Source organism: Meles meles, chromosome 6 (assembly GCF_922984935.1).
Source record: "Meles meles chromosome 6, mMelMel3.1 paternal haplotype, whole genome shotgun sequence".
NCBI lineage: Eukaryota > Metazoa > Chordata > Mammalia > Carnivora > Mustelidae > Meles > Meles meles.
This window is the reverse complement of record NC_060071.1, coordinates 118,003,394-118,021,388: the sequence shown is the minus strand read 5'-3', so window position 1 is coordinate 118,021,388 and position 17,995 is coordinate 118,003,394. Positions and strand designations below refer to the sequence as shown.

General features: G+C 44.5%; 1 protein-coding gene across 2 annotated transcripts in view; it reads right to left on the bottom strand.

Moving 5' to 3' along the window:
- The window catches only part of ARG2 (arginase 2), a 34,016-nt gene extending 23,396 nt beyond the window's left edge, over positions 1-10,620 (bottom strand). Inside the window, exons 1-2 of one of the 2 annotated variants that reach the window (XM_046008574.1) lie at positions 10,384-10,620; positions 9,431-9,503 (exon numbers count right to left, since the gene is read on the bottom strand). In XM_046008574.1, the coding sequence (XP_045864530.1) occupies positions 9,431-9,503; positions 10,384-10,494 (184 nt within the window). In that variant the 5' untranslated portion in view covers positions 10,495-10,620. The remainder of the gene's footprint in view (positions 1-9,430; positions 9,504-10,383) is intronic. The other variant, XM_046008572.1, reaches the window with a different exon arrangement.
- Between the last annotated feature and the right edge of the window lie 7,375 nt (positions 10,621-17,995).

The following is a 17,995-nucleotide window of genomic DNA, read 5'->3' as shown; positions in this document are numbered from 1 at the left end:
ACTCTGAAGGCAGGAGAGATAGAATCTGGAACATGGGGAGGTGGTGTGACCGTTTATTCCTTGTTCAAGATCTGTTCTTCACTTCTCCGGTGAGACAGCGGACCTCTAGCTGGGAGCATGACCTCTTAGAGTTAAGAGGGTGGCTCAGTGGGTTAAAGCCTCTGCCTTCAGCTCAGGTCATGATCTCAGGGTCCTGGGATCGAGCCCCGCATTGGGCGCTCTGCTCAGCGGAGAGCCTGTTTCCCCCTCTCTCTCTGCCTGCCTCTCTGCCTACTTGTGATCTCTGTCAAATAAACAAATAAAATATTAAAAAAAAAAAAAAAAAAGACTAAACTCACCATCTTCCCCTGTAACTGGGTGTGGCCATATGATCTATCCGGGCCAACAGGATAAGCAGGAGTGCCCTGCAGCTTCTTGGAAACTTTCCTTCAGGGAAAGCACAAGTTCTCCCTTCACCTGCTTCTGTCCATTCTTGCCCCCTGCTGCCAGATAGGACGCCACACCATCTGGGACCGTTAGATAGAGGCCTTGCTGGTGGAACAGCGAGATAAGAATCTAGGTCCAAACTATAAAAACAGAAGGTCCAAACCCGCTCTGGACATCTCTCCAGACCTGTTTACTGGAGAGTGATTTTTTTTTTTCCCCAAGATTTATTTATTTGAAAGAGGGGATCAGGGAGAGCAAGGGAGGGTGCGGGCACATGAGCCGAGGGAGGAAGGAGAGGGAGAAGCAGGCTCCTCACTGAGCAGGAACCCCGATGTGGGGCTTGATCCCAGGACTGCAGGATTATGACCTGAGCCAAATGAGCCGAGCCACCCAGGAGCCCTTGACATGATCCTTCATCCTCTGAGGGTGTAAAAGCATCTTGGTCCATACAACTAACTGGAGGGAGTCACGGGGGGAAAGGCTGTTAAGGGAGTTTGTGCCTGAGTGGGAAAGACAAGACCCTGAGGATTGTGGGCAAAGACTTGAAACAGCCATCATGGGAATCATGGGAAATGTAAGAGGGAGTACACCAGGAACACGCAGGACTTTAAAAAGTAGGAGGCCAAAAAAAAAAAAAAAAAAAGTAGGAGGCCACACACTTATGACGGAGCCACTCTGAGTTTCTTCCACCACCACAGGAGCTGAGAAGGCAGCCGGCTGCGCCAGTCCAGGGATCATGTTGTACAGGGCAAGAAATGAGTCTCTCTTACTCTACTACTGACTGTATGACCTAGAGAAAGTTTCTCACGGTTTTCAGGACAGACTTTTTTGCTTTGTTCATTCTCAGATTTATAGAGCAAAACAATGTGCTAAAAAGCTGAAAAAAAATCATTTTAAGCACATGGCATGGTTATGTCCTAAGAAAAGCTACAACCTCAAGCTAAGGACTCATTCTTTTTTTTTTTTTTTTTTAAAGATTTTATTTATTTATTTGACAGAGAGAGAGATCACAAGTAGGCAGAGAGGCAGGCAGAGAGAGAGAAGGAAGCAGGCTCCCTGTGGAGCAGAGAGCCCGATGTGGGGCTCGATCCCAGGGCCCTGAGATCATGACCCGAGGCGAAGGCAGCGGCTTAATCCACTGAGCCACCCAGGTGCCCGCTAAGGACTCATGCTTAACTCACATTATATTCTAACTTACTTTAATTCTCCTTTAAATTGTGGTAAAATACACATAAAAATAATCACTTTTAAGTGGTATTAAGTACATTCACATTATTATATAACCATCACCACCATCCACCTCCAGAATTCTTTTCATCTGTACCCATTAAACAATATTTCTTCATTCTCCCTTCCCCCGGGGTGCTGGGCAACCACCACTCTGCTTTCTGTCCCTATACATTTGTGATTACTCTAGGTACCTTGTAAGTGGATTATACAGTATTTGTCTTTTTGTGACTGGTTTATGTCACTTAGCATAATGTTCTCAAGGTTCGCCCATGTTACAGCATATGTCAGAACTTCTTTCCTTTTTAAGACTAATATTCCACTGTACATTTGTATCACATTTTATCCATCCATTCATCCATCAATGGGCTCTTGGGCTCCTTCCATCTTTTGGTTACTGTGTGCAATGCTATGAACATGGGTGTATAAATATCTCTTCTAGACCCTACTTTCAATTCTTTTGGGTGAGAATCATGCCTGAGGTGAAATTGCTGATATGTTAACCATTTTTCATTTTTTGAGAAGCTGCCATATTGGTGTTTTTCTTTTTAAGATTTTATTTATTTATTTATTTGACAGAGATCACAAGTAGGCAGAGAGGCAGGCAGAGAGAGAGGGGGAAGTAGGCTCCCTGCTGAGCAGAGAGCCCGATGCAGGACTGGATCCCAAGACCCCGGGATCATGACCTGAGCTGAAGGCAGAGGCTTAACCCACTGAGCCACCCAGGCGACCCTGCCATATTGGTTTTGACAACAACTATATCATTTTGCATTCCCACTATAGTGCACAAGAGCACTAATATCACCACATCCTCACCAAATCTTGTTATTTTCTGGGTTTTTATTTGTTTTTGGTGTTGTTTTTGACACTGGCCACCCTGATGGGTATCATTTGTTTTTAACAAATTAAGAATGACATAGTAGCAAGAGCCTAGCACAATGTCCAGAACATGGTAAATGGATCAAACAACTTTGAAATGAAAGGTCTAAGATAAATTCTTTGCTGCCTGCTCTCTTTCTAAGACGGAAAGATTTGGGTATACTGAAATTTGCTAAATCCCAATAATGCCCTTTAAGAGATTTACCTACATCTGCAATGTAGGTTTTTGCTATGGTATATTACTCAGCAAATTACTTATTGTAGAATGGCTTCATCACCTTCCAGAATGAAACCAGCACCCATTGCCAGCCACTCCTCATTGCCTTCTCCCTGCCAGTCCCCAAATTAATCCACTTTGTCTCTATGGATTTGCCTATTCTGGACAGTTCATATAAATGGAATCATAGAATATGTAGCCTTTTGTGTCTTTCTTTCACTTACTATAATGCTTTCAAGTTTCATTCCTGCTGTGACATGAATTAGAAATTCATTCTTGGGGCGCCTGGGTGGCTCAGTGGATTAAGCCACTGCCTTCGGCTCAGGTCGTGATCTCAGGGTCCTGGGATCGAGCCCCGCGTCGGGCTCTCTGCTCAGCGAGGAGCCTGCTTCCTCCTCTCTCTCTGCCTGCCTCTCTGCCTAGTTGTGATTTCTCTCTGTTAAATAAATAAAATATTAAAAAAAAAAAAAAGAAATTCATTCTTTATGATTCAGTAATATTCCACTGTATGGATATAGCCTTTTTTTTTAATTGAAACAACTTAGATATCCCATAAAAATCCAGATTTCTGGTTTTTCTTGAAAAATGGAAGAATAAAAGGCCTTCCCCTTCCCACAGAGCAATCACTGGCTAGCGCTCAATAATAGCATCTTGTTCCCTGAACAATCCCAGGCACCTTTCTGTCTCTGGGTCTTACTGTTCCTTCTGCCTGAAATGCTCCCAGTTACATACCTTGTGCCTTTCTTCACCTGCCAAAGGTCTGCTCACATGACTCCTTCTTGCTGAGGCCTCCCCAACTACATGTGCAATGCCTACTCTACCCCCAATACTTGCTATCCCCCACCGCTTGCTTTCATTTTTTTATCATCTGACATACTGTATGTTTTACTTAAGTCTGTTTCCAACCACCCTTCATTAGAATGGGTGCTCCAGGGCGCCTGGGTGGCTCAGTGGATTAAGCCGCTGCCTTCGGCTCAGGTCATGATCTCAGGGTCCTGGGATCGAGCCCCGCATCGGGCTCTCTGCTCCTCAGGGAGCCTGCTTCCTCCTCTCTCTCTGCCTGCCTCTCTGCCTACTTGTGATCTCTCTCTCTGTCAAATAAATAAATAAAATCTTTAAAAAAAAAAAAAAAAAAAAAAAAAAAAAAAAAGAATGGGTGCTCCAAGATAACAAGGCTTTCTTTTGTCCACTATTATATTCTCAGTACCTAAACCTTAGCAGTGCTCAAATTTTTGGAATATAGAAATTAGTGAAAGAACTTGTTATAGGGCACCTGGGTGGCTCAGTGGATTAAAGCCTCTGCCTTCAGCTCGGGTCATGATCCCAGGGTCCTGGGATCGAGCCCCATGTCGGGCTCTCTGCTCAGCGGGGAGCCTGCTTCCCTTCCTCTCTCTCTGACTGCCTCTCTGCCTACCTGTGATCTCTCTCTCCGTCAAATAAATAAAAATCTTAAAAAAAAAAAAAAGAAAGAAAGAAAGAACTTGTTATAGTTTTTAGTGACTAAAAGCTGCTCCTAGAAAAGTAAACCTGAAAATGATGTTTAAAATGCTTTGATACATACCTTATATTACTTACATTTTAAGTTCAATCATTTTAACGGATGTCTACAGTCTTATAACTCTATTAAGATATAGGCTTAAGATCAAGAACACTGAAAATGATTTAAGTCATGGTAATACATTAAAGTTGGTCTGTTTACTACAGTCAGGCATGCCTAGAACTTAAAAATGTCTTTAGTTAAAACTTGAGGCAGTTTTCAGGAGTCACATTAAGGAACGTGATGGTTCAAAAATCAAAGCACCAAGAGAACAGGGAGCTGTTCTCTTGGGAAGAGAGCTGCTAAAACCCAGAGAGACTAAGATCTAGTCCTAAATTAACTAAAGGCCAAAGAAACTGTAACCTAATGAGTTATATTAACTTACAAGAAGACTGTGTCAAGTACTAGGGGGAAAGGCAAACAAAAGAACAAGAATTTATTATCAAGAGGCTAGAGAGAGGACTTAGAGTATCCCAGTCCACATGGCAATTTTTCTCACTAGAATTTGTAAACTGTGTATCAATCGGGATCTCTAAACTGCAAGCAACAGAAACCTGTTCTAGCTAATTACAGCAGAAAAGCAATTTATTCAATTTGGGTAACTCCAGGAATCTTTAAGAGGGCTGATATCTGGGTTAAAGGCCACAGTACCATGCTCGCTTCGGCAGCACATATACTAAAGGCCACAGTACCAGCAATTATGGCCCCTGAAGTCCCACTGCAGGATGGTCCAGTAAAGATCTAGAGCTCCACTACTTAGGAAAGGCACTGCATGCAGCTGACACGGCTGACCCCATGATGCTGGACAGAAGCCACTGCTGGCACCGTTACCACCCTGCCCATCACAGAATGAATTCTTTGCTGCCCCTTCTTGAATTTCAAGTCAAAGTTTAGGATGCGTGCTTCTATATGTGGAGCCTAGGTCAAGGGCCCACAACTCTAGCTGCAATGAGAACAAGGCAGAATGTGGGTAGAGAGAAGTCTAAAGACGTAGGTGAAGGTCAAATTGTGGTGCTATGTGTTCTACACTTCAACCTAGGGGTCGAAGGACAAATAGCAAAATGTAAAACCATTAAATGAAACTGGATTAGAAAAATGTATCTAGTACAAGCCTGAGATTTCATTGCTTATTATAGGTTCAGGCTACATGTAAAAATTATGAACCTTTAAAGCCAATCTTAAGAAATATAAAGTGAATAATATGGCAAATTAGAAAAGATGGTATATGAATGAAAAGACTGAAAAGCATGGATGCATGTAAAAGAAAGCCATGGAAAGACTAAGCAAGCTTAGAAAGCTTACTCTGGTGGCAGCAAAGAATGTGAACCGAGGAAGGTAGAAAAGGGACAAAAGAAACCAATGGAAAGTTACAGTCAAGTGTGAAGAGAAAGAACTACAGAAGTACCATTATGGCGAAGAACTCAAATCTTTTAGGAGGGGGAAAAAATCAACAAGACTTTGTGACCAACAGATGTAAAGCACAAAAGGGAAGGCACAAAGAATTGTGATGGTATTTTTAGTTTGACTTGAGTGACTGGATAATGGGTGACAGCATGAAACAGACAATGGGAGGACAGCAGGAGAAACAGATCTGAGGAAGAAGATAAGGAATTTTGTTTTGAACAAGTGCAGTTTGAGACATCTGTGACTGTGAGATGAGGGTGCTTAGGACCAAGCTGGAGAAACACTGGGGTCAACATTTAAGGGTTGGGAAGAAGAGGAAGATCCCACAAAGGAGTCTGGGAAGGACTAGTCAATGGAGACAAGAGACTCAAAAGAGAGGGGTGTCTTTGCTCACAGTATTTCCAGAATAAAGCGATCAGTTGTGCAATAGAGAGGCCCAGCAAAATAAAGGCTGACAGATCAGTGGACTTGCTCGAGGTAATTTCAGTGGAATAGCAAGGTGGACGCCAGGCCAAGTATCACGATCATACAACTAGTGAATGTTAACATCCCACTGCAAGCAAATACATATCCTGGAACTCACACACAAATCTGTACCGAATAGTTCTCAGATCTTCCTATTAAACTACCTCCAGCCCTCTATCAGCTCTTCCTGAAGCAGACCAGATTCTGGTCCCAACCGAAGAGATTCCCGGTCTGCTATCTGATGGAGCACCAAATGGAACAGGAAGGACAAATGTCTCTAGCCTTGTCGAGAGGAACCAGAGGGGCTCCCACATGGCTTCCAGAACTCCAGCCTAAGTTAACTTAAAGAGTTGTTTCAGTGGCTGGCCCCTCTTTTCAGTGCCTCAGCTGAGTCAAATTACCTAATTATAATGATAAAACCCTCAAACAGTTCATCTCCGTTGACAGCTACCCACCCACCCACCCCACCCCCCCCCAAAGAAGAACATTCCTTCGACTTCCAGAGAAAAAGTGGCTTTCAGGGCTCACCAGAATCAGGAGCAGAGGCACCGAATCTGAGCCTTGGCAGGCCAACTGCCTCTTCATCTCTCCCAAGCTCTCTGCTTACGCTCAGATAAGGGGTCGCCTGAGAGAGGAGCCGAGTGTCCTTACTAAACCCAGGGTAAAAAAAAGGGAAAACCAAACCCAGACACTAAGTCAAATCCATTCGTTCCACAAAACAGAAGTTTGACCAATGCCATGGCAACACCAGCAGCCTGTGACATCAGAGCTGAGGGCGAGGAACAAAGGGATTTGTGAAAGTTACCTTTCCGTGGGTCCTCTCCACCTTGAAATCTGACCCATGCTGCCTGTTTGAAAGTGCACTGGTACCTTAGTACTGCTTCACAACAGAGCACATGTACTTCTCTTGGTACTTTTCTCCAACCTATTTTCGGAGATTAGCCAAAACCACACGCTGCAAATGTGCTGAGTGCCACACTCTTATTAATATGCAATGAGATTCTATTCTGGGCTGCCGGTCATACTGGCCTACCAGTCAGCTACAGGGCAAGGATATAAATTGTAAGGCTAAAAAAAACTTAAAGGGAAGACCAAAATAAACTGCAGCTCCCCCATCACATTAGGTTGAGAGTAGACAGAGGAGGTATTTGAGGGAGTAGTGTTTAAGGGAGAATGGCTATTCCAGGTTGAAGCGGAAAAGTACCATGAGCTAGGACAGGGGAAAAAAGCATGAGCCACAGATGTGTCCCTCCCCCTCATTCAGCAGCCTCAACTGAATATTATAAATGTGTCCTGTGTAAGAGGCTGAAACTGATTCTTGTCTCTAAAGGTAGAATTGAGGACTGAGCAGGCAATTCAAGCAAGGACAGGCCCAGTTCATCAGATGGACTGCAGGGGTTTATCCAGTATTTAAAAAAAAAAAAAAAAATTAGTGATTCCCAGAGATTGTGGTCTTCAGTGTAAAACGCTGCATTTTTAAAAGGCTGAGGGGCCCCTGAGTGGCTCAGTTGGTTAAGCAACTGCCTTCAGCTCAGGTCATGATCCTAGAGTCCTGGGATAGAGCCCTGCATCCAACGGCCTGCTCAGCAGGCCTCTCTCAAACAAATAAATAAAATCTTTTAAAAAAATTTAAAAGGCTGAATGTGTACAGCTGATTTAAAGGGACTGGATCCTCATTTATAAGCAGGAATAGAAACTTCTTCCTGTTAGGTAACTGATGACACATTAAAACTGAATCTTCATTTCTCTTTCATCTTTGGTGGTGAGCCTAGAGAGTCATTAAAAGAATTAAGAGATCCTACTGAAGAAGGATCTGTAATTATTTAACAGAGAAAAGTTTTGAGTAGTGAACCAAAGACACCGCATCTAGATCTAGCCAGAGGCACAGGAAGTACACCTCAGCTCAAGGTGGTTTTGGTGACTTCACTCGTCCTGTGTTTTAGAAGCAAATGGTCCACCCCTGGAATGGACTCAGTTTTCAAAGCAAGAGTGGGGAAGAGATTTATAGTTAACCTAATTCCCCATTGCTATCTGCCGCACCCACAGCTCACTGCTGCCACACCTTCACATACAGCTTCAGAAAAGATCTGGGAATTGTCCTCATATAAATAGAGGAAATGGCTTTAAACAGCAGCTAGAAACATTCAGGTTAGGTAAAGGAGCCTTCCTATCATAACAGTTGGAATTTGGTGCCCTCTTACCAAAAGAAGGATTCTCTATTACCATATAAATGGCCTTTATCTTTGGGTCAGTTTCTGTAACTTTACATTACTATCCTCATTACACGACTGTGACTGTCCTGCAGATTACCTGGGAGCTTGTGAAAATGCACATGTCTGGGTCCCACCCAGAGCCAATAAATCAGACTATTCCATGGAGAAGCCTAGGAACCTGTATTTTTTTTTTAAGATTTTATTTATTTATTTGATAGACAGAGATTGCTAGGCAGAGAGTCAGGCAGGGAGAGAGAGGACGAAGCAGGCTCCCTGCTGAGCAGAGAGCCCGATGCGGGGCTTGATCCCAGGACTCTGGGATCATGACCTGAGCCGAAGGCAGAGGCTTTAACCCACTGAGCCACCCAGGAGCCCCGGAACCTGTATTTTTAACAAGTAACCCAAGTGATTTTTTTTTAAAGATTTTATTTATTTATTTGACAGACAGGGACCACAAGTAGGCAGAGAGGCAGGCAGAGAGAGAGGAAGAGAAGCAGGCTCCCCGCTGAGCAGAGAGCCAGATGCGGGGCTCTATCCGAGGACCCTGGGATCATGACCTGAGCTGAAGGCAGAGGCTTTAACCCACTGAGCCACCCAGGCGCCCCCCAAGTGATTTTCATCATCAGGGAAGTTCGAGAAACACTGATCTAAAGCTCTGCTTATAGTAATAAAAAGCTATTCATCCTGGGGAGGAAATGAAGGATAGGAAGAGAGGAAACTGGCTAGACTGATGAATCAGAAGCACACCCTGATGGAGTTCCAAGAGCTGGAATTTGAGAGGGAAAGGCTGACTGAGCAGTTAGAGCTGAACCTAGCCAGTATTCTTCCCACTGCCTGCCCCAGACCCCAGGTCACTCCACCTCCTTGCCTTCTACACAGTTACTCTCTTTATTGCCCACAAGATTTTGCCTGAAGACTCCCAGATCTTAAACTGCAGATCGAATCAAAGAGAGGACGAGAGGCTTCCCAAGTACAAGCAGACACTGTGCAGTCCCTGGACAGGAGAGGAGACTGAACTGGCCTGCTACCAGCCATCACAGAATCTAAACTCCAGCCACTTACCCAAATTGGACAGTCTTTTCATCAAGCCAGCCTCTCTCACAGCAGCAGGACCATACTCCACTCCTTTTCTTTTCTGTCACATAAATTACACAGTTAGATGTGAAAGAAGTGGGTTAGAAATAAGACCACTCTGTTTCACAAAAATACAGAAATCTGCTATTCTATACTTAGTTCCCAGCAGATCCCTCTGAAAACCTGTGACACCATCACCCCTTCCTTTTATTATTTTCACCTGAGGACTGCTCTTTTCAAACACTTGCAGGGAAGGACCGAAAAACAATTACTGGAATCAAATCAATCTCCAAGCCCCTGACTGTGGGACGAACAAGCAAAGGCCAAGACAGGGAAGGGCCTTAGCCTGGTCTGGATCCGGTGCTTGGCGGGGGGAGGGTGTGTGTGGCTGGCGGAGGCCTGAGCCTGGGCTTCTCTAGCAGTGAGCTCTCCACGACTGCAGGTTTCTTCCACTGAAGAGAACAAAACAGCCCCTCCCGTCCCCTCGCCGCTGAAGACGGCAGCTCCAATTTCCCCGCCAATGAATGGTTTCTGAGAAAGGACCCTGAAGCCTTAAATCCCCGGTCGCTGTCTTCAACCTCTTCTCTCTGGACGTTCCACCGGGTATTCTGGCCGATTTGTCCCCCTCCAACCCCTCTCTGAAATCCTGCCCCAACTCCCGAAGCGGGACCCACCACTTTCCCTCTCCTCGGGAGGAAGGCCGCGGAGACCCGCCAGCCCGCGGCCCCTGCCCGCAGCGCAGGCAGGATGCCCTCCATCTCCTTTCTCCTTCCCCATCTTCTACCAGAGGAAACCGCACGTGCTCTCCCGGTGCCCAATCGTGGGAACCCACCACCTCGACCCCCTCTCTGTTCCTCCCCATCTTCTCCTCGTCTCCCCGCTCCTCACCCACCCCCGCTTTCTCCTGGTTCTGCCCCTCGGTGCCAGGTCCCGGTTCTCACCTGTCCCTGTGAAAACGGAGCTCCGATCACAGCCACCGAGTGAACGGACTTCTTCAGGACTGAATGCACTCGCGTCCGGAGGAGACGCGACAGGCTGCTTCTCAGGGACATGACTGGCAGCGCAGGAGGGAAGCGGAGAGAGAGCAAGGTACTCGGTGCGGCTCGCCGCCTTAACTGAGCGCTGCCGACCCGCGCAGAGCTTCGCCTACACGGGCGCCCCCAGCACCGCCCCGCCCTGTGACGTCACCGCCTCCGGTCCCGCCCCTCACCAGCCCCCGACACACCTTCCCCTAGACCCCGCCCACTGCTCCTGGCCTGGACACGCCTTCGCTGACGTCACCCCGCCCCAGCCCGGGCTCTCCCCCGCCGGGAGGAGCCCCTGACGCTGACGCCTCAAGGCTAGTGTCAGTGTCGGGCCAATAAGAGCGCGGTCACGGACAGGTATGTCCTGCCTCGGGAAGCTGCCGGCCCTTGCGAAGTTAGCGAATTCCGCGGAACAGGGGAACCAACTCGCAACCACGCAAATCGCGACTCTTCACACAAATGCATACCCGGCAGGTGCCAACTCTAGGGAAGGGCTGTCCGGGCTGGATCTGGGCTAGTCTGACCCCGCTTGAGTGCTCTGCCAAGATGATGCCAGCATCCATCTGTTCTGTTCCATCTCAGCTCTGGGTCCAAAAAACCACACTTACCCATCTTTGGGCTTTGAAGGCTAGGATATCAAATACAGATAGAGCTCTCTGGACCGGGCGTGTTAATAAAAACTCACCTATCCTAGGTATTTTGTTTGGGGAGATTACGATTTTACAAACAATCTCTTTCCAGGTGTTTCCAATTCTTTACCTGAATAACTGGAGCACTGTTACTAAAAAACAAACTAAGCAACGTATCTGGACTGTTCCTAAAATTTGGGGAGGCTATAGCACTGAAAACAACTAGAGTCGTAATAATAATATTTTAATAATCATAGCCAACTTAAGTTCCAAGAACGTTTAGCCCTCTAACAATTCCATAAATCGGGGCTATTTCAAAGAGGAGGAAACAAGATCAGAGAAGATAATTTCCCCCAAGTCATATAGCTTGTAAGTGACAGAGTTGTGTGACTCCAGATTCCAACCAAGTTCTTACCAAGGGCGGGCTTGCAGAAATTTGGACATTAGTCCTACCAAAATACGTTTTTACCTAAACAACAGAAAATTATCTCACCTGACGCCAACTTACATGCTGCTCTCCAAAACAGTTCAGAAATCTCCATGGCAACATTATAACTCCAAGGAGCTTTAGTATTATAAGGTAGCTTATTTCTAGAGGATCAATTTTATACCTGTCTCCCCCTGCTGGTTTAACAAAGACATGCCTGAAGCTTTAGCAAAAGCAGCAAACCATTACTCTAAGGCAGTAGTTCTAAAAGTGTGATCCTTGCACCAACAGCATCAGACTTTACATACTTGTCAAATGTAATATGTTGGGCTCTTCCCCCAAATTTACTGACTCTCAGTAACTCTGCGGTGGAGTACCAGCAACCTAAATTTTAACAATCTCTCCGGGGTCTGAAGCTGTGGGGAGCAGTAGGGGTGTGGTCAGGGATTCAGTCACTGATGCTGTCACACTTGTTTCAGATCCTTGGAATTATCTTGGCACCTTTTTTCTACCCATCACCACATCTAATTTTTTCCCCCTTCACTGTATTTTCTCAAATTGATTCAGGCTCTCCTGGACTCCAGCAAAACTGGTTTCTGGAGTACCTACTTTGGGTCACCAGATTGACCTTTCTAATGTATTACATTAATCCTGCACATCGTATCAGTGGTTTTCCATTATCTATAGTTTAGTCAGAGATGAATTATCAGTTCCACATTATTATGGTCCCGGGGGTGGAGGCGGGCAGTAGATTGTTATATTACTATTGTCCTTTAAAATTCTAATTATTGCTTCCATACGTCCGAAATATTTTATAATTCATTTTTAGACCCTGAAAAATGTGGTCTGCTTTTGTTTTCAAAATAGGCATTTATTTTCAAAATAAGTTATTAAAGATAATATTCTAAAGTTATAAAAGTCATAGAAGAATAAGTTGTTTTAGTAATTTACAACTTGGGGCACCTGGGTGGCTCAGTGGGTTAAGCCTCAGCCTCCGGCTCAGGTCATGATCTCAGGGTCCTAGGATCGAGTCCCACACTGGACTCTCTGCTTGGCAGGGAGCCTGCTTCCTCCTCTCTCTGCCTGCCTCTCTGCCTACTTGTGATCTCTCTCTGCCAAATAAATAAATAAAATCTTAAAAAAAAATTTACAACTTGTACTTTGTTATAGGGTAGGTGGAGGACCCTTCCTCAGATCCAAAACAAGTTGCTCTGCTTTTCTTCTTCCTTTATTGGAGGATCTAAATATTCTAATTCAGTGGATGCCAACACACACGCTATCCTTGACAGGTTGCTGGGTGTGTGTATTGTGTGGGGAGTGGGACAGGGGAGCCCGGTGAATAGGGAAGCCCTGATCATGGTGTTTGCCAGTTTCCAGGTGTATATACTCCCAAGCTACCATTGTAATGTCATTGATCATGGAGTTGGGGAAAGGTGCTCCTTATATAGTATTTCCATTGTATAGATATGATCAACATAAATAACCTCAAGAGCACAAATAATAACACTAGATTTATAAAATAATTAGGCAATGACAAGTTTCAAATGTGTTATCTTTCTTTTTAATACAATTTATTTGTAAGTTTATATAATTTGATTTTTTTTTAAAGATTTTATTTATTTATTTGACAGAGGGAGATCACAAGTAGACAGAGAGGCAGGCAGAGAGAGAGAGAGGGAAGCAGGCTCGCCGCTGAGCAGAGAGCCCGATGCGGGACTCGATCCCAGGACCCTGAGATCATGACCCGAGCTGAAGGCAGCGGCCTAACCCACTGAGCCACCCAGGCGCCCTATAATTTGATTTTTAACAATTTTTAACAACTGGCTTGAAATAGTCTTGAAAATTTAACAATAGGATTTTGCAGGTGGCAAGCATACCTTCAGTATGTCTCCAGCAGGATCCAGCATACCGCTGTTTACTGAAAATCCAAGGGAACAAGAAAAGACTAAACTGGAAATTCCCAAGGGCTGGGACCATGACTCTTTCAGCTCATCATTTTATCTCACTGAATACAGTGCTTGGTACATAGCAGGAGTATGGCAAATAATAGACCTTCCAGATTTTTTATGAAATCCTTACTCATGTGCTTTGGTCTCTGGTTCTGATATAGAAGTCCCCAAAGATTTCTTTCTGGATTTCTACTTTAACATCCTAAAGAACTGAGCTCACCAACCACACCTTTAGACTCTAAAATTTAGAGCTTCTCTTTCGTTTAAAAAAAAAATGTGTTTGTTCAATCATTTATTGCCAATAATTACTGAGTGCTTAGTATGTGCAAAGCATTGTTCTATGTGCTGTTCAGAGAGATGAAAACATAATAGCTCAACACGCCCAGTGCTTACATTCTAGTGGGGAAAAGAATCAAGTAGTTAAATAATTTCAGATAGTAGTAAGTGCTATAGGGAAAATAAAGCAGGGAAATGGGACACAACATGCTGTTTTAGAAAGGCATATCAAGGAAGATCTCTCCAAACTAAACTTTGAGCCAGACACCTGAATGATGAAAAGGAGCTGGTCATAACAAGTTCTGGAAATAGAGCCTTCTAGGTTTACAGGAACAGCAAGATCCAAAACCATAAAGCTAAAACATGCTTGCGGATCAGAAGAAGATCAAGAATGCCTGTGTAGCCCAAATGTGCAGAACAAAGGGCGTCTAGTCAATTGAATCAGATTCATAGGCAGAAAACAGATCTCAGAGAAGGCAGTGAAGAGCATGAATTTCAGAGGAAGAATTTTTTTTTTTTTAATTTATTTGACAGAGATCACAAGTAGTCAGAGAGACAGGCAGAGAGAGAGAGGAGGAAGCAGGCTCCCCGCCAAAGCAGAGAGCCTGATGTGGTACTCGATCCCAGGACCCTGGAATCATGACCTGAGCCAAAGCCAGAGACTTTAACCCACTGAGCCACCCAGGTGCTCCCAGAGGAAGGATTTTTACACAAAGGCCGGGGGGGTAAAATTTCTGAATCTACGTTAGGGAGTTGGGAATAAGGCAGGGGAATAACTCTAAGTGATGGTTTCATCGTCTACCCAACCCACAGCCTGGTCTGGAGGTAGCCACATGAGCCCCTTTCATACTCCTCACTGCCCCCAACACCACCACCAACAGAGGGGTTTTCATCACAAGCGTTGATCAGTGATAGGGGTGTGAAAGCAGAAACATGGCTGCCATCAACATATAAATGAAACTTAGGTGTGAAATCTCTTTGAGCACCAGTGGAGGCCAGGCTTCAAAGGACACCTGAATGCTTTTTCCTTTGTTCAGGTTCCAAACTGAAAACAAGTCTTAAGCCCTCTGCACCTGGATGTTCTATTTGGAACATTCTGTAGCCGAACTAATGAGAGCTCTCTTCTTGGTGAGGTACAGAGAGAGACTGCACTAGGTGGAGTTGTCACACAAAGAAAACTTTATTTGCAGCAAATCAGGAGACCATGGAGACTAACTTCCAAAGTCAGCTTCGGGGGTTAGTGGGTTTCTTTGAACAGGAGGATGAATATTCAGGGAGCTTTGTCATTGCATGTAAAGACGGGCATAAGGTTGCACAAGAGCATTTAGAAGACATGCCTACACAGGTGTTATGTTAATGAAGCTCATGCTCCTCCTTGGGCAGAGATTTTAAGGGTATAATGAGGTCCAGGTAACTGTCAGACATTCCATGGTCCCTCTGCTCCGGTGTGAATCCACGGTCAATATCACAGTGCTCTAGGCTGCGGAGTTTTCCCTGTTGTTTGCCTCAAAAAGATAAGGTTAACATTCCCATAAGGAAGAACAGTGTCCATAGGGGTCTTGCTGGTGACAGTTGTAACCTCATAACCCTGTGGGGCAGAGTTTCACTTCCTCCTGCCTCCCTCCTTTCCTTCACTTAATTTCTTTTTTTTTTTTTTAAGATTTTATTTATTTATTTGACAGACAGAGATCACAAGTAGAGGGGGAAGCAGGCTCCCCGCTGAGCAGAGAGCCCGATGCGATGCGGACTCCCTCCCAGGACCCTGAGATCATGACCTGAGCCAAAGGCAGAGGCTTTAACCCACTGAGCCACCCAGGCACCCCTGGAGTAATAGTTCTGAAGGGAGTATTATTTCTGAAGGGATTAATAGCCCACCAAAGTAGTATAAAAATTACTTGAAACAGAAAATTTCTGATGAACAGCCGAAGAAATAAATAGTAAAGCAAGAAACTTAAGCAGAGCCTTCTGAAAATACAGCTGTCACGTTTCTCCATCCCTCACCCCACTGAGGGAGTTTCCTGATGGGGAAAGATAGACCTTCATAATAAGTGTGAATTCCACTGCCCATTAGCTTCAAAAAGTCCAACAGAGGGGCGCCTGGGTGGCTCAGTGGGTTAAAGCCTCTGCCTTCGGCTCAGGTCATGATCTCAGGGTCCTGGGATCGAGCCCCGCATCGGGTTCTCTGCTCCACAGGGAGCCTGCTTCCTCCTCTCTCTCTGCCTGCCTCTCTGCCTAGTTGTGATTTCTGTCTGTCAAATAAATAAAATTAAAAAAAAAAAAAAAAGTCCAACAGAGGGGCGCCTGGGTGGCTCAGTGGGTTAAAGCCTCTGCCTTCGGCTTGGGTCATGATCTCAGGGTCCTGGGATCGAGTCCCACGACGGGCTCTCTGCTCGGCAGGGAGCCTGCTTCCCTCTCTCTCTCTGCCTACCTCTCTGTCTACTTGTGATCTCTATCAAATAAATAAATAAAATCTTAAAAAAAAAAAAAAGTCCAACAGAACTTTTTACACTTTTAAGTACAAAGTCCTAATGCCCCTTTTCTTAGGTGTTCCTTATAGCTTTATCTCTGGCTCAAGTATCTTTATCTCTAGTAACTCATTACAGAACAGCTCCCTTTTTTCCTGTTAATGCATCTATTGTCAGGTAATTTGCAGGTAATTCACATTCAACCATGTGAACCTGAGATGGTAGAGGAAAAGATTTCTTACCAACAGTTCTCAACCCTGGCAGCTATCAAAAATAACCTCGGCAGGGGCACCTGGGTGGCTCGGTGGGTTAAAGCCTCTGCCTTCCGCTCAGGTCATGATCCCAGACTCCTGGGATCGAACCCCGCATGAGAGCCTGCTTCCTCCTCTCTCTCTGCCTGCCTCTCTGCCTAGTTGTGATTTCTCTCTGTCAAATAAATATTTAAAAGAAAAAAAAAATAACATCGGCAGCTCCCAACAAAAGCTCATGTCCATACCCTCCTTGCGCCCAACCCATTCTTATTCAACTATTACCAAGTAACAGAGTTTTTAAAACTCCTTAGGTGCTTCTAAGACACAGTGTACAGAATCCAATATTAAGTGTTTTATCTTTCAGTGCTTCTCAGGTTTTAATGTACAAACAAATCACCTTGAGGATCTTGTTAAAACTCAGATTCTGACTCTGCAGGTCTGGGGTGAGACCCAAGAATCTGCATTTTGAATGAAATCCTAGGTGACGCCAACGCTGTTGGTCTACTTACTACTTTGAGTAACAAGGCTTCCTGCAACCAAGGTCTATTCCCCTTTTCTTTTAAATCTTCAGAAATACCTTCACCTGAGGGTAACTTATTACCTAGACTACACAGTTGTGGCTTGATCGAAATCACCTATATAAGTCATTGCTACTGACCACAAGAAATTGAGCTGAGAGTGTAATGGTCTTTGAAGCTGTTTATTAAACCTGTGTCCATCAAGCTAGAGCATTGTTTTAACCAAACTTTCCCATAAGTTTGGTTTATTCCACTTAAAAAACCTTTAGTGTGCGATGACATAAGGTATCTTGAAATTACAAGGGGAGAGAAACCTTCCACTTAAAAATCAGGTGTGTTCCTCAAGTTGAAAATATTAAGCTTTACCATCCTAGAATGCCACACGATGGGGATGTGACCCTATGAAAAACAAAATAAATCTTACTTTCTGCTATAACTGTTATAAAAGGTTTCTTTCTATTTCTATGTGTCTATTTTTCCTTACTTCCCTAGTTGTTTTTTCCACTGTCATTCTTCCTTATTTGAAATAATCACTAGCCATTTGCACCAGACAGGAAAACAACAGGGTGATACTAAATAAGCAATAGAAGATTAACAAGACCGAATCCTATGCAGCTCTTTTAAATGGTATTTATTTGAAAAATCTGTAGAAATATGGAAAATGTTTGGGTACCTGGGTGGCTCAGTTGGTTAAAACACCCAACTCTTGGTTTCAACTCAGGTCATGATTTCAGGGTCACAGAATCAAGTCCATTGTTGGGCTCTGTGCTCAAGGCAGAGTCTGCTTGTCCCTATCCTTCTGTTCCTCCTCCCACTTGCTCTCTCTCTCAAATAAATAGTAATTTTAAAAAATTAAAAAATAAATAATAAAATCTTTTTTTTTTTTAAGATTTTATTTATTTATTTGACAGAGAGAGAGATCACAAGTAGGCAGAGAGGCAGGCAGAGAGAGAGGAGGAAGCAGGCTCCCTGTGGAGCAGAGAGCCAGATGTGGGGCTCAATCCCAGGACCCT